At 34.9% G+C, this 16957-nt stretch overlaps 2 protein-coding genes across 5 annotated transcripts; both read left to right on the top strand.

Moving 5' to 3' along the window:
* The first annotated feature begins 2268 nt into the window (after positions 1–2268).
* LOC133677218 (large ribosomal subunit protein uL4) lies at positions 2269–4239 on the top strand. Its single transcript, XM_062099117.1, has 2 exons — positions 2269–3453; positions 3920–4239. Exons 1-2 carry the CDS (start codon positions 2344–2346, stop codon positions 4031–4033), a joined length of 1224 nt encoding a protein of 407 aa, XP_061955101.1. The 5' UTR covers positions 2269–2343; the 3' UTR covers positions 4034–4239.
* A 7892-nt stretch (positions 4240–12131) lies between these two features.
* On the top strand, positions 12132–15966 carry LOC133677388 (APETALA2-like protein 3). Of its 4 annotated transcripts, none has more exons than XM_062099419.1 (10): positions 12132–13031; positions 13169–13194; positions 13325–13355; positions 13450–13537; positions 13638–13783; positions 14011–14055; positions 14169–14272; positions 14415–14551; positions 14707–14823; positions 15361–15966. In XM_062099419.1, exons 1-10 carry the CDS (start codon positions 12502–12504, stop codon positions 15619–15621), a joined length of 1485 nt encoding a protein of 494 aa, XP_061955403.1. In that variant the 5' UTR covers positions 12132–12501; the 3' UTR covers positions 15622–15966. The 4 variants fall into 4 exon arrangements, with proteins under 4 accessions (XP_061955403.1, XP_061955402.1, XP_061955405.1 ...); XM_062099418.1 differs by having other exon boundaries at positions 14397–14551; XM_062099421.1 differs by lacking the exon at positions 14011–14055.
* Positions 15967–16957: the final 991 nt, after the last annotated feature.

The raw sequence follows: 16957 nt of genomic DNA, 5'->3' as shown, positions 1-16957 counted from the left end.
CTGACCTGGTAGTGTTTTTTTCCCCGCCCCCTCGATATTCTCCTATTTTCTTGTTACCTTGCCCCTCTACGCTCCAATTTGCTCCACGTCTTGCTTTGCGGGAGCTGGATATGTTTATAAGAGAGGCTTTAGCAGCTACAGCGAAGGGAGCGCATGATGGTAGTGGAACATTTTCTACTGATTTTCAAGGTCCATGTGGATGTCATTAGGATTGGATGGTGCTATTCTATGGATGATTTGTCCCTCAAACAAACCAGTTTGTTTTCGTGTGAGATTTCTCTGGTGGCTGTTTGATCTCCCCTTAAGATTTGTTGATGGATTATAATATTGTATACCGTGGAATACTTTTTGCCAGGGAGATAATGTAATCACAAGGATTTGAACTCGCTACAAGAAGGATCGTCGTTATTCTGTTAACTAGGAGCACCTCTCTATTTTTGTTCTTGCTGATATATGCTGTGTTTCGTTCGTTGCATATTCCATTTTGAGTCTTTCTAAATTACAAAGTGTCACGATACAGCAAAGAATTCACTAGCAGTAGCAGCCAAGTGAAACAAGAAGAAGGTTGAACTAGCAGTTGATTAATTCAGTCTCGTGGTTATATAAATAATAGAAGTTAGTTAGAGCTAGTTAGATCAATAAAGCATTAGTCCCAGTTAGTGGATAGAAGAACTTGTATAAATAAGGCAAGCATGCATGAAGTGAAGGTCAAGCAATCAATGAATGAATTCATTTTTGTATCTCTCTCTTCTTCGCTTCTAATTTCTCTCGTCTGAACTTCTATACAATATTTGGTCAAGGAAGAACCTTAACAAGCGGTATCAGAGTTGATCCAAAGCCATTATTAATAGATTTTGGCGTTGTTCAAAACTTAAAAAATGATATAGAACAATAAGATGAAGGTTGTGGAAGAACTTCGCAAATAACTTGATGAACAGATGCATGCAGGGAATTCATCAAGAACTTCAGGAATCTATGGCAAATAGCAAGGAAAGATGGAAGGAACAAGATGAGAAGAATGATCATATCAATCTAAAGATTAAAACACTAACTAATCAAATCCTTCTAAGCTAATCATATGGCAGAAAAGGAAGTTGGAGTAAGTTCTAGGGGAATCTTGTCTAATCCTCTAACAGGAAGAGAAGCTAGAGCTAACAACACTCAAGAAGGAATATTATATGGATTCTGAGGCCATGGTCGTGGAGATATCATAGGCAATCAAGATCACCATAAGACTGGATATAATCCTGCAGCACCAAGAGTTGATCTACCGATTTCATGGGGAGATAATCCTAAAGGCTGGGTAAGGAAATGCAGTAAACTTTTAAAGCCTAACTTTGTTCTTGCACATCAAAGGGTGGAAGTGAGTCCTTAATAGTTAACTGGGAGGAATTCTCTGAAGCCATTTGCAAAAGATTTGACAGTAGAGATGATATAATGAAAGAATTTAACAAGTTGGTACAAGAAAAAAGTGTGGAAGATTACGTGAAGAAGTTTGAAGAATTGAATTCCTTAACAAATGTATAAATATTATTTTAATATATTTCTAAATGAAAAAAATTTTGAACCGTTACCACTATCACAATCTCGAATAGATTATGTGAAGAAGTTTAAAAAATTAAAGTATTTAACGAATGTACAAGCCCTTCATTGTTTTTGTCTTACAATTTGTTATTGAATTTATTTTTATTAAAAATAATTTTATTTTTATATTTTTAGATTGTTTGTCAAAATAATTTTTTTAAAAAAAAAATATTATTTTAATGTATTTTTAAACAAAAAATACTTTGAACTGTTACCGCTACTATAATCTTATACAGATGCTAAATTAAATCAAATTAAAAATAGAAAAAAAATACTAATACCATTACTTACAATATAAAAGTGAATGTAAATCCCATAACCAATCCTCATATTTTAAATTCAACTTTATTTTTACACACACACACACACACACACACACACACACACACACACATATATATATATATATATATATATATATATATAGTAGACCTAACTGTTTAAATATAGGAAGCTCTATTACTCATGGTTACCAAATTGTTTTGTTTTTTGGTAACTAAATATTTATTTTGTCCAAGGATCTATATGCAAGTATTATAATAATCTTTATACCAGAAAACCCGCGTAAATCCTACACAAGCAAGACCCAAACAAGGCCTATCCGCCCACTAGAATACCTTTATTCCATAAACCAAACACGCAGAACCAAAAGCTGAACCCTAAAAAATCCCCTATATATTGAACTCTAAACGCATCGCAAGCACTCTCGCACACCTAAACCCTACTGCCCCTCCGCTGCTCTCCCCTTCTCACAACGAAATGGCCGCCGCCGCACGCCCCCTGGTCTCCGTTCAAACCCTCCCCTGCCTCAACGACATGGTCACGGATTCGGCTGCCACCGTGGCTCTACCCGATGTCATGAAGGCCTCGATCCGACCAGACATCGTCAACTACGTCCACTCAAACATCTCCAAGAATAGCCGCCAGCCTTATGCCGTCTCCAAGAAAGCCGGTCACCAGACCTCAGCCGAATCATGGGGTACTGGTCGTGCCGTTTCTCGTATCCCCCGTGTTCCTGGTGGTGGAACTCACCGTGCTGGTCAGGGAGCTTACGGAAACATGTGCCGTGGTGGACGCATGTTTGCTCCCACCAAGATCTGGCGCCGCTGGCATAGGAAGATTAATGTGAACCAAAAGAGATACGCTGTCGTTTCAGCTATTGCTGCATCTGCTGTACCCTCTCTGGTGATGGCACGTGGTCACCGCGTGGAGTCAGTCCCCGAGATGCCTTTGATTATCTCCGACTCAGCCGAGAGCATTGAAAAGACATCTACTGCTATTAAGGTGCTCAAGGAGATCGGTGCTTTTCCAGATGCTGAGAAAGCTAAGGATTCTCACGCGATCCGGCCTGGAAAGGGAAAAATGAGGAACAGGAGGTATATATCTCGCAAGGGACCCCTGATTGTGTACGGAACCGAAGGTGCTAAGATGGTTAAGGCCTTCCGTAATATTCCAGGAGTTGAGGTTGCTAACGTTGAGAGGTTGAACTTGTTGAAGTTGGCTCCTGGTGGTCATCTTGGAAGATTTGTGATCTGGACGAAATCAGCTATTGAGAAGCTTGATTCAATTTATGGGTCATTTGAGAAGTGTTCAGAGAAGAAGAAGGGGTATGTGTTGCCTAGGTCCAAGATGGTCAATGCTGATTTGGCTAGGATCATCAACTCTGATGAGGTTCAGAGTGTTGTGAAGCCAATCAAGAAGGAGGTTAAGAGGGCTACTTTGAAGAAGAACCCATTGAAGAACTTGAATGTGATGTTGAAATTGAACCCATATGCTAAGACTGCTAGGAGGATGTCTCTTTTGGCCGAGGCAGAGCGTGTGAAGTCTAAGAAGGAGAAGCTCGACAAGAAGAGGAAGCCTGTCTCAAAGGTATCTGTTCTTACATCCTTTTTTTTTATGTTGCTATATTGTGAAATGATTAGTTGGTTACTCTGATGTTGTGTTGCGTGCTCTGGTAATGTGTATGGATGCTGTTAATGTGAAGGTCTTATCTTTGTTTGTATATTAAGAGTTTTTTTAGAAGAATTAGGCATAGCGTTTAAGACTGCAATATTTGTATATCCGTATTATGTTCGTTTTGCAGTGGTGTTTTTGGTCATCTGTTTGAGCTATATACCCTTTGTCTCTTTCATGTCCTTCAGAATCCTTCCATCATATTTATATATTCTTTAGATCAAAGGCTATTTTATTCTCTTAGCCTTGTATTTTGTCTCTTTTATTTGTTACTGTTGTTACTTTCTATCCAAGTCCATATCTTTATGCTTCAGGGATGCGATGGTAGGGCATTTTTTAATGTGTTTATTAACAAGTTGTCATTTCTTATGAAACCTAACAGGAGGAGCTAGCCGCTGCCAAGGCTGCAGGAAAGGCATGGTACAAGACAATGATCTCAGACAGCGATTACACAGAGTTTGAGAATTTCACAAAGTGGCTTGGTGTCTCTCAGTAATAGTTCTGTTTTTAGAGAAGAGTTTTGTTCATCTACTCGATTCTGTTATCAACTTTTGTTTGTTTTTTGTTGTTGGACATGGATGAGATTTGTTGGGAATTGGATTTTTGGTATTTCGATACCGTTCTTTCATTCCCACTCTTGCTCTATTTTGCTAGCTCAAAGAATTTCTATTACCAGCAGAATTGGAATGGAACATTTTATGACTTTTGTGTGTTTTCATTGCGCTGCATGCTTCGATGTTCTGGATGCTTTTTCTATGCTCTTTAAGCAGCCATTTCGATGCCTAATGCTATTATGCATAAACACGTATGGTTTGTGTTTTTCTCCTGGCAAGGATTTATGGATGCGAAGATCTGTCTGATTTCCCCCACGTCGTTGGTTAAAAAATTAACTTGAATGTACATTATGAACGGGATTGGTATCAGGATGTTCAAAGCGAGCTTCTTTACCGGACTCGAATTGCTTGTTTATTTCCACAGGCTTTGACAAATTTTAAAGTTGTCTGATGTAATGTAATGGAACTTGAGGTATCTGTCGCGGTCCCTCTTCATTTGAACTTGAAAATTGTTTGCGGGAGATAACTTAAATGGATCCTGCCTTTAAGGTCTATCAACTTAAATTGTTTGCATGAGTCCATGAATGTCTTGGAACCTTTTAGTTGATAGTGGGTTTTCAGGTCAATTTTTTTGTGGATGCTTTGAGATCATGAATATGTTTTATAAGCTATTTATTTAGGTTTTTTTTTAGGTTTTCCAGGTTGAATTATGGTTCAAATGAGTGTTTTTTTTTTTTTCTCACCTGAAACTCAAAACTTCTCATCTGTCCAAGTTCTCCGAGCAGGGCAAATGGTTAGCATTGCCTATTTTTTGTTATATATATAAAAAAAAAGATTGACGAGGGTCGTTAATCTCATAGAAAATTAAAAATAATAAAAATCACAACTGAATGGACTGGTTTAGGCCCTGCGTATCTGGATCATTTTCTTGAGGCTCTTTCTCTTTGGGCCAATTAAGCCTGAGTATTTGGGCTTTTTTCTTCTTTTTTTTTTTCTTCAAATTTTACCCATTATAATTGATTTTTCTTGTTTAATATTATTTATTATTTATTATTTTATTGATTATTAATTAAGTATTGTAATTTATTTTGGTTTGATTTTTTCTTCTTCAATTGTCTAAATATATGATTGATTTTTAATTTTATAAGTATTTATTTTAAATTAAAAAAATTATTGAAAAAAATTATTTTGTGCAATTAATTCATAACTCAGATTAATTTTATTTTATTAAAAATATAGTTATAATATTTTTTAGTTGTACAAGTAATTCTTAATTTATTTACTTAAATGCATTTTGCAATTGGAATTTTTTTGACGCTCGAATAAAAAAAAATAAATCTGACGCTCGAATTCAGTGGCTTGTTGGATCTACTCTCGTGTTTAGATGTATGTTTGTTAAATAACAGCACGAGAAAATGATACAAGCCTGAAGAGTTTTACATCGAGGAGCACAGAGGAGTAACGCCACTGCTTAAATTCAAATGCTCTACAAGCTCAACCAAACCCCCAAGAGACATCAGACATGGCACCAGGATGAATTAATTTAAGCACTCTATAAGGCTTTGCAGACGAAAGAGAGCTCTACTTAAGGAGGGGGCACAGGAGGAGACCCGGGGGTCTCTGTTTGGAGCCGGGAGCGATAAGAGTTGGCTTAAAGCAAAGGGAAGGCAGACGGGACTAGATTGAGGGAGGAGCAAGCTTTCTTGGGGGCCGGGAGCTGCTTCAGCAAATAATAGTAAATAGGGTTTGTTCTGTATCATCTGGTTTTGAGGGACCTAATTTTTATCCAATTTGTCTGCGATGAGCAAAATCTGAAACGGTTTGATCGGAGCTAGGAGAGGAGGAGATAGATGAAGGGTTCATTTAATCCTTTATTTGGCCTGCTCTCCACTTGGTTTTTCTAGGGTTTTCATGCTACGAGAATGCCTTCAACCAGGAGGAAAAGCCCTGTGATATGGTGCGAGAAACTGTCTGTAGCCTTATCACTCTCAGTTCACTAAATTATGCAGCATTTAGAACTCTCAAAAGGATCTCTTTCTGTGAGCCTTCAATGTTTGTAGTTCATCCCCAGTGTACTGTGAGCCTTCTTCACCAAGCCTGTGTAAGAACTACAGTCTTAAACCATCCCCAATATTATTGCGCAAAACGTAATCCTCCACAGTTTCATCTTTCCTGCAAACTCTTCATGGATCATCTTAATTCAAATCTGTGGCTTTAACAGAAAGCGTTGAGGCACCCACCATGCTCCTCTTTCTGCTCATTAATTATGAAAAAAGAAAAAAAAAAAAAAAAGAAGCATTAGAGAGCAGACAGTGGAGTTAGTAAGCAACTTACCATGGCAATCCTGTGAGAACCATTGATGTTAGTGGCTCTTTTCCCCTGTATGGCCACATCCAAGTAGAAACAAATAAAAAAAAAAAAATAGCCTATGGCTCTGTTTGTTTTCCGAAAACCACTATTTTTCAAATTTTTCTATATTTATTTGACATTAAAAAAATTGATCAACAGAAAACACTTTTCAATCAAAAGAAAATTTAGCTTGGTTTTCAGGAAAATTTGGACAAAAAACACTTTCTAGAAGTTGTGAAAAATTTAGAAATATCATATTATTTGCTGATTATATCAAATTTGGTCCTCAAACTTTTGATTGCTATATATATTTTCTTTTGAATATTTATTTTTCAATTTCATGTCTTAAAATTTAATTTTTATATTAACTTTGGTCCTCATTTTTATAATTGTTATTTGCTTTTTCCTTATCATTTTTTTATTGAAATTTTTTATCTATCAAATTTGGTCTTCATTCTTTTGATTGTTAATTATTTTTTTTGAAATAATTTATAAAATATTAATTATTATTATTTTAATTTCTTCATCTTTTTATTTTTTTTTATTTTTTAGATTTGATCTCTATTATTTTGATTATTATTTATTTTATTTGAGATAATTTATGAAATTATATTTTTTTTCAATTTCATTCTCATTCAACTTTTTAATTTGTAAGATTTGTTTCTCATTATTTTAATAAACTTGAGAAAAATAAAACATTAATAAGTTATTTTCCAGCTTATTTTCCATGACATAACCAAATACTGGAAAATGTTTTCCAACTTATTTTTTATTACACTACCAAACATCAGAAAATAATTTACTTTTCTGAAATTTACTTTTTTAAAATTCACTTTTCAAAAAAAAATTCTTTCTAGCAAATAAATGAGGTCTAGGTATATGCAATCTATGTATAATGAATTCAATGAAATTTAGATAAATCAAGCCCATTTTAACTCTTAATTTCCTTAACCATCAAGCCCAAGCCTAAGCCCATTTATCATTGAGACCGTGAGACTCAGCATCAAAACCTCAACGTGATGGCAAATATGAAGTGGACAGTTTCTAATGCTCAAAACCCAGCCGACACCTAAATAGGGGGCCCATTTGCAACTGACGCTGCGTTAACATGGTCGTTTTATCAACACAACGTCGTCGTTGTGATTCTTATATAGATATATATATATAAAATTTAGGTTAAATTCTATAACCCTTAACTTGAGTTTTATCCTGATTGTGCTCGGATGGGATTTTAAAATTATAGATGAAACCATTTCAAAATTAAAATTTATTTTAGAATTAATTTCTAAATAAGGATACCATTCGAAACCATTCATAAAATTAAAGTTATTTTAGAATTAGTTTATAGACTTTTAATTTTATTTTTTTATCTTTTTATATTTTGATATGGTTAAATTCAGGTTATTTTTTCTTATGTTTTTTGTATTTTTCATATAAATATAATGAAATGATTTGAATATCTTAAGAGTGTGGTTGCGATTGTTTTTCAAAATGCTTTTTACTTGGAAATATATTAAAATAATATTTTTTTATTTTTTAAAAATCATTTTTGATGTCAACACATCAAAATCTAAAAACATTAAAAATATATTAATTTGAAACAAAAAAAATTAAAAATTTTTATATATTTTTAAAAATATTTTTAAAATACAAAAACAAACAGGTTTCACCCTCAATATTTTTTTAGCAGAAAAAATATTCATTTCGCTATATATTTTATACGAAGAAAGAAGATATTTTTAGGAAGAAGTGGGGGATACAAAAGAGAATAAAGTAGTAGAGTGGGGAGAAAAAGTAAAGAAGCATAATGGGGGGTCAAAATATATATATATATTTATATGTATGTACTCTGTAGCCTTTCATTGTTGGAATTAGTAGAATCAAAGATGTTCCTTAGACTTTGCACTTTTCGGCTAAATTCTCTGACCATATTGTAAATTATACACCAAGAAGCTGATTCCATCGGTCCAATAATTTATGCCCACCTTACAAGAAAGCAAACTATTATTTTTGTCCCGACACAGCCATTCATGCTCCACTTCTGCTCTTGTGGTTTTAATTTTTATTGTATTTATTGATGGTGCAATAATAATAATAATAATAATAATAATAATCCTAGTCGTTGAGTTCTTCCAAGTTTAAATGGCTAGAGTTTCTAGCCATCTTGGTGCATACCGTCCTTGACTCACTTTGGGCTGTCTAATACCAACGCCTCATGCATAATAAACCTTGATATATTTTAAAATTTCAAGAAGTTAGAGTGTATGGGTGTTTGGAATAGTTATTTTTTAAAATATTTTTTAAAAAATATATTAAATTAATTTCAAAAAGTTAGAGTGCGTACTTGCATACCTTCAAACCATTCAGTGGTGTTGTTATCACTCATAAATTTTCCATGCAGAGCAAAGACGCCTCATTTCTCGCCAATGATCATTTCCTATCATATGTCATCTCAAAGGCACCTACCAACTACTCACCTCTCTATTAATAGCGCAACAAAGCACTGCAACCAATGATGAGCATCAACATCTCCACTTATAGTACTTATTTATCTAACTAATGTGTATAAATATCTCGGGTCACCAAGTACATTGATAAAATTCAACTACCACAAATCCATTCAAGACATTCAACAATTCATTCAATAACATCAGTTATAATAAAAGTCTATGCAAGAAATCGCACGACTCATGGCCATTCATTACCATATAAGGTCACTCATAATTAATCAGAGCCAATTTATTCAATCACACACTCTATGAACCTTCATTCTATTTCTCTTCTTTTTATATTATTTTTCCTCATACATTTATCGATTTATGCATAAGAAGGTTTCCGGTTCTAATAAAGGACTTGGTTTTGTAGTAACAATTAAGTTAAGAGACAAAGCTTACACGTTTTAATTCAAGATGTTGTCATGGAAAATACAATCATGAAAAGCTCAATTCAATCTGAAATTTTCACTTTATCAATTTCCTTTATAGGTTTTTCTTTAAAAAAAGATTCAATCTAACTTCTAATAATAAAATAGCAAATAAAATCTAATGTCAAATTCACCTTTTTTATTTTAGTTTTGACTTATCTTAGGGTTTGAAGTATATTTACAAAATATTTTCATGTTATAGAAATTTGAGACAATGAAACGAGATAAAATAATAAAAATATAATACAGTTTCTTGATTGTTTAAATAATTAACAAAAAAACTAGTGTCCTCTTCTTCCTCATCCCTTCCACAAAATTGCCACAATCTCCACCACTCAAGCTAACCACTCAACTTTATTTGAGCATAATAACAATTTTGTAAGTAATTAGGTAATTTTATAATTTTAACACGTGTTTCTTGGTCATTAATTGAAATATAATGACAATCTTGTAAATAATCAGGTAATTTTTGTTGATTTATTTTGGACACCCCAAACAGTGGATGTAAATTGTTACTCGCGTATCAAAGTTTAGAATGCCAACAATAATTTTTCAAAACTTGATAAGCAAATGCAAGTTTAACCTGAAAATAAAATGCTAGGAGTAATTTTTCTAAAAATAAATCGCAGGACCCTTCATATTTTAACCAGGAGAAAAGAGAGAAAAAAGAAAAGAGAATATAAAAACTCATCGGAGTCTAATCATCATGTCGCGACGTGCATGAACCGTATCAATAAGAGGAGAATGTTAGTGCGCTTTCAACACCATCGTGGAAAGTGACGTTTAACTGCTGGACGCCGCTGTATATTTTGCCTGAAGGGCTCGGACAACGTCCATTCGCTATCGCATGCATGACACATGCCAATCACTTTTTTAATAATACTTTATATTTACAAAAAATCAATTATCCCTCATGTTATTAAACATGTATAGCAATAAAAACCAAGAATAAAAGACAAAATCTCTCCTACAAAGAAGCTTTTGAGTTATTTTATTGTGAAAAAAATGAGAATGTATATAAAATTCTCAATACTTTAATTAAAATAATTTTTTTAAAAAAATTATTTTAATCATTGCATTGTTGTAAGAAAAAACATAAAAGACATATATACCCCCATTAAATCTAGCATTCCATGTAAAAGGATAATTTTACTCTTCAATGTAAAGTTGATTTGTTGGTTTCTATAAAAGGCAAAATTGAGTTTCGAGTGTGGATTACTGTGGTGAAACTCCATGCTTTCAATGGGATTAGAAGTAAACTCCAGCAATGATTGGCCTGTCGTATTTTTTATTTTATTTATTTATTTATTTTATTTACATTTATTTGCTTGGTGCCTAGTATGACGGTGTATGAACTATGAAGAGAAAAAAATCAACACAAGCGACAACCAATGAGAGGTTAGAGGAGTGGGCCTTCAGTAGTTGGCCCACAAATTAAAACATAGACAACTGGCATTTTAGGTAGTTAACGACGTGTACGGATATCGCCCTCTCAAACCTAAGACACGACATGCAAATTGCTAATTTTATAATGGATCATTTGTTCAGCCGGCCCCCACTCACTCTTTTTTTTTTTTTTACTTTACTCTGGGCCGGTGAAAAAGAAACCCCGTTTCCCGTTTTTTTTTCTAAAAAAAAAACCCTTAAAAATCGTACCATCTCAGTCCGTCAAAGCTGGTCGGTAATATTTTAAAAATATTCTTTAATTGGTATTAGAATATGAAAAACATTAAATAAATATATAATATAATATTTTTTAAAATAAAAATAATTTAAAAAACACAAAAAAAAACAAGTTGAAATATGTTAAAACAAGGTATTGGAGGGTGTTTAAGAGTGTAGTGATAATTACTATTTAAAATACTTTTCGTTCAGAAATATATCAACATTTTATTTTTTTATTTTTAAAAAATTATTTTTAAATATTATTATATTAAAATAATTTTAAAATATAAAAAAATTAGTTGGAAGCAAAAATTTTTTAAAAATAATTCAACTCCGTTTTAGTCTAATAAATGAAATCAGCGTATAATAATAATAATAATAATAATAATAATAATAGAAGAGTAAAGTAAAGAGAAATAAACGAGGTGAGTGGACCATTCGTTGGTTGGACAGGAGGATAGTTAAAGGTTCCATTCGCCATTATCTCATTATTGTTTTCGTGACAGCTTGTCTTGCGTCCGTTTAGGGAAGCCATAAAAATCTAGCAGCAAAAGTGAGGACTCCACTTTGATAAAGGACTGCAATCTTCTCTCTCTCTTTTAAATAAATAAAATAATAATAATAATTTTTGACCGTCAAATTAGCGTGATTCGTCGTGACAAAATACGAAAAAAACACGCGATATATGAGGGAGTCGCCTGTCAAACAAGTGTCGCCCAGGTGAGCCCTTTTACCCCCGGGGGCCGCCTCTCCTCACAGTCATAAGCACACCCACACAGTAAAACATCTCACATTGACTTTTCCTTCCACCACTGGCCTCCCGTCAGTTGTCACGTGCTCCTCTCAGTGCACACCGAGACCCCCATCCACAACACATACACACAAGCCCTTTCCAGAGCTAATCGAACCACGAGATGGGAGGGTGCGCTGACAAGGATCCGTAACTATTATAAAACAGTAGGGATTAGCCCTTTCCTAATCTCATGTGAACCACGCGCCATTTATGCATATAAAGCAAAAAAGAAAAAGCTGAAAAACTTTGATTAATGTTTTGATCCGAAATGGCATATAGCTAAGCGTTCCCTCTTTCTGTATCATACGTCCCATCCACATCTCTCTCTCTCTCTCTCTCTCTCTCTCTCTCCTTTTTCTGTTTTGGCCAAACACCGCCAAGCCAACAACCAAGCCCCAACACACAATTATAACCATAACCAACTATTAACCATTTTATATTCCAGACACCAGGCAAGCCCTCTCCCCTTTCCTCCCTCGCAAAAACATGAGAACCACCTCTTAGCCGGCAAAAAGAAGACACCTCCTCCCTCTCCTCTCTCATCGTCCTGTGCGTGCCTGGCTTGTTCACACCCTTCGTCAATCCATCACTCTCCATGTTCCTCTCTTGAATAATTAATACTGTTCTTGCGCTACTGCTCTCTGCTAAAACGGTGCCGAATTGGAGTTGAAAGGGACTCGATGATGTTGGATCTTAACTTGACCGCGGGTTCTGGTGACTTGTCAACGACAGCGAAGAATAATAATAGGATGAAGATTCTAGAGCTTTCCAACTCTCCAATGGAAAGTTCTGGGAGCTTCAATTCTTCTTCTGTAGTCAATGCGGATGGCTGTGGTGACGAGGACTCTTGCTCCAACGGCGACGTCTTTGCTCTCAATTTCAGTATCTTGTCAAATGAAAGCAGCTCCAAGAAGACCGTTTATTCTAACAATAATGATCATGATGACCGTGGAGATCGAACGATCCAGCTCTTTCCAGTGGAGTGTGGGCCCAAGAATGTAGGAGGAGAGTCTAACTCTTCTTCGACGGTGCAGATGCAGCCGGTGGATCTCGGTGGGTCCAGGCATTATGGTGGTCCTCCGGAGCAGGGGATCGGGGCTCGACAACAAAAGCCCGTGAAAAAGAGTCGGCGTGGGCCCAGGTCGAGAAGCTCGCAGTATAGAGGAGTCACGTTTTATCGGAGAACTGGAAGATGGGAATCTCATATTTGGTTAGTTATTTCAACTCGTTTATTAATTAGTTGCTTAATTACTCTGATTATCTCTTAATTATTTAATTATTTTTTACTGGGTGGTTGTGGAATTTTGAATGTGATTTGGGTTTTCTGTTTCTTGTGTTGTTTTGCAGGGATTGTGGAAAGCAAGTGTACTTGGGTAATTTTGAGATAATATTTTTCGATTTTTTTTAAAGTTAATTTTGATACTTTGGTGCTATGGGGTACAGTTAATACTCGCTAATTTGTATTTATTTATTTTGTGAATCTGGATGTTTGGTTTCTTGTAGGGGGATTTGATACTGCACATGCTGCAGCTAGGTAACAATGATAATAAATGAGATTAGATTGTGATATGTAGTGTGATTATGTAAGTTATCGAGGATTTTGTGTTTTTCGGGTTTTTTTATTTCAGGGCATATGATCGAGCTGCGATCAAGTTCCGTGGAGTTGATGCTGACATCAACTTTAACGTTAGTGATTATGATGAGGACATTAAGCAGGTGAGGATTGTTGTGGATGTAACTCACTGGGTTCTAATTGTTTTGGTTTTTGACTCTCGAGTGTGATTAGTTGTTAATTGAGTTTTTACTTGACATGCAGATGAGTGGTTTCACAAAGGAAGAATTTGTGCATACTCTACGGCGTCAGAGCACTGGATTCTCTAGGGGCAGCTCAAAATATAGAGGAGTGACGCTCCACAAGTGTGGCCGATGGGAGGCTCGTATGGGGCAGTTCCTGGGAAAGAAGTAAGAAACTCCTTCCCTTAACATATCCCCAGCTGATTTATTTCAGCGTTCTGATAGTAATCTTACTATTTATACTGCATTGATCTTATAATTTGCATAAAGTGCTTACTAATGCATGTGTTCTTACATTGAAGTGAGAAATGAACTAAGAACTTAAAATGTTTAGGCTTGTGGTGAGAGTTGGGAACTTGGTTTTTTATTGGGCAATATTCATTGCTTGCCTGCAGGTACATTTATCTTGGGCTATTCGATAGCGAGATAGAAGCTGCAAGGTCCTAATGATCATGAATTGGATCTTTCTTAAACTAAATGTCTTAGTTCGACTTTGACTCTCAACCAAATCGGTTTCAATTTACTTGAGATGTTCGTTTTCTCTGGTAACCAGGGCTTATGACAAGGCTGCCATTAAATGTAATGGAAGGGAAGCAGTTACCAACTTTGAGCCAAGCAAATATGAAGGGGAGATACTTTCAGAGCCCAGCAGTGGAGGTATTTTTCATTGCTAGAATCTCCTCTTCTTTTTTTTTTCTTCTTTTTTTTTGTTTTTTTATCATCTTTGTAAAGAAAAAGTTCTCAATTTTCCAAGTGATCCTTTATTGTGCCAATCTACAAGCAATTACTTCTCATACAGACGGCAGCCAAAATCTCGACCTGAACTTGGGAATTGCACCTCCCGATGCTTCTGATAGCCTAAAGGTAAACAGCAACATGGGTGGCTTTTATTTCCACGGTGGCTGGGATGGCGTGTCTACTGATAGGGCACCAAAGGTACCATTGAAATCAATGTGGATTTTTCTCAGGCCAAAGTTGTACTCTGTGTTTGTTCTAGAAAGCTTTGATTATATATCTACGATTTACTTGATGAGTTGATGATTTTGGAAAAGGTTTTTTTATTACTCTTTAAGGAAATTGTTCTTTGGCAGTTTCTGAACTCTGTTTCTGCAACAATGAAAAATCAACTACCGAATGGCCCTGGAGTGACATCTGTTCACCCTCCTATGTGGGATGGTATAAATCATCGAATCTTTCCCATCTATGAGGTAATTTCAATAGTCTAGTTTATTTCACGCAACACTTTTAGTTTTTCCAAGTTTATTTAGGGAACACAAATGCATGCAAACACCTCACACAAAGATAACAGTATCATGCTGAACTCCCTGTTCATCGTTGTCATAAAGATACATTATCATGCTTATTAACCTTGTAGGAGGACATTGTCATCCTGCTGAATATTTTAAGCGCACTCATAAAGATAACAGTATCATGCTGATCTCCATGCTCATGATTGTCACGAAGATACATTATCATATGCTGATTAACCTTCCAGCAGGACACTTTTAATCCTACTGAATATTGTAAAGTGCAATTGAGAATTTATGTCAGTTATTTATTTTTCTTTGAAAAGTTTTGCTTATTCATCTAGTTTTCAGAATAATACCAATTTGATGTCGGAGAAATTTTCATGATAACCATTTGATTGATAGTATTCAGAAATTGATGGATTTGTTTCCACTAAATAGCAAATTAAGAAGAGGATTTTCACTGGTTTGATAATTGACAATGTATGATGTTTGCAGGAAAGAGCAATAGAGAAGAGAATGGAAGTAGATTCCTTTCCAAATTGGACCAGGCAAATCCAAGGCCCTTATGGTGGTGGAGCAAATCCACTGCCTCTCTTCTCTACTGCAGCATCATCAGGATTCGCTTCTTCAGCAATTATGGCACCTTCAGCAGCTGCTGGTCAACTTCACTATCCAAGTTCAACAATCCTCCACCATCGTTTTTCTCCTCCAATTACCAACCCCAGCAACATCTCTCAATTCTACTGTAGGAGCTGAATGGTCTAGTACAAGCCATAATCCAGAACCTTTTCTTATGTAGAGGAAAGAAATGGGTAGGCAAACAAACAAAAGGCCAAAAATGCTAGTCGGGTTCATCTGTTAAACTCTACATACAAGGATCATTATATTCTGCCTTCTTCTGTCTTGTAAATCATATTGAACTGGAGAATATTGGCATTGATGGATGGTATGAGTAAATCTCATTAATTTTGCCTCATTGACGAGTGCAATCCCATCAAAATATGCCGTGTCTATGCTTTTGTTTTCCTCGTGACCAAGGTGCGTAATGCATAACCATTTGAGATTGAATACAGGAGAATGAAAATCTCTTCTTCTGCAGAACTCCAGGAAGCTTGATTTTGTATTACAGATGCTTCATGCATGAATGTATAAACTTAAATCAATATGCATGCCATCGCATATAATGCATGTACATGCGATGATCCTCGTGTACCACAGCATCTATTCCCTCTCATTTTTCAGCTGGTTAAATTCTCCAGATCAGTATAAACTCCACGTGGCGTAGCTTTGACTATAGGGTGATTGCTTTGCTAAAATTGGGTAGTTACCTTGTTTTAAAATATTTTTATTTAAAAATATATAAAATGAATTTTTTTATTTTTAAAATTTATTTTTTAACCTTAGTATTTCAAAATAATTTTAGAACATAAAAAAAATTAAACAAAAAAAATAATAGTATTTATAAAAGCAAACCGCCCCTAAGATAGAGCTTCTACCCTAACCCAACCCCAAGAAAAGCCGAAACCAGGTTTATCAGCAAAAGATTCAAGTTCCCCCCATGTCTGTGTGGTAAAGTCTATCTACTTCTCGTTTTAAAACTCTCAAACCGAATTAAATCAAACCCTCTTGTATTCAATTTTACAAGAAAAACCATAAGTTTAAATAGAGGGCAAAAACAAAAAAGGGGACATGGAAATCAATTAGTTGAGATAAAAAAAAATATTGTGATTTCAACATAAGAAAAAAAAAGGGCAAAAACCTTTGATTGTCATTGTAACTTTGCAAGAGATATTTTTTAAAATTAGCACAATAAACATAAAAAATAATAAAATTATATCATTTTAAAAACATTTGATAAAATAGTATAGTTTGATCACGTTGCGCTTCTGAAACGTGAAATTTAGTAAATGACGCTGTTAAAAAGCACAATATGGTTAAATGTTGTGTTTCTGAAACATTAAAACTTAAGACGTCATGCTTCAAAAGCGTGACATCAATAAAAACTTAAACTCTCCAGATCAAAGAACAACACACACATACACTTTCTCTCACTTTCTCTCTCTCTCTCTAAAACCATTGATGCCCTTAATTT

The sequence above is a fragment of the Populus nigra genome, chromosome 17 (genome assembly GCF_951802175.1).
Source record: "Populus nigra chromosome 17, ddPopNigr1.1, whole genome shotgun sequence".
Lineage (NCBI taxonomy): Eukaryota > Viridiplantae > Streptophyta > Magnoliopsida > Malpighiales > Salicaceae > Populus > Populus nigra.
Note: the sequence above shows the minus strand (reverse complement) of the source record. Positions and strands in the feature narration are given on the sequence as shown.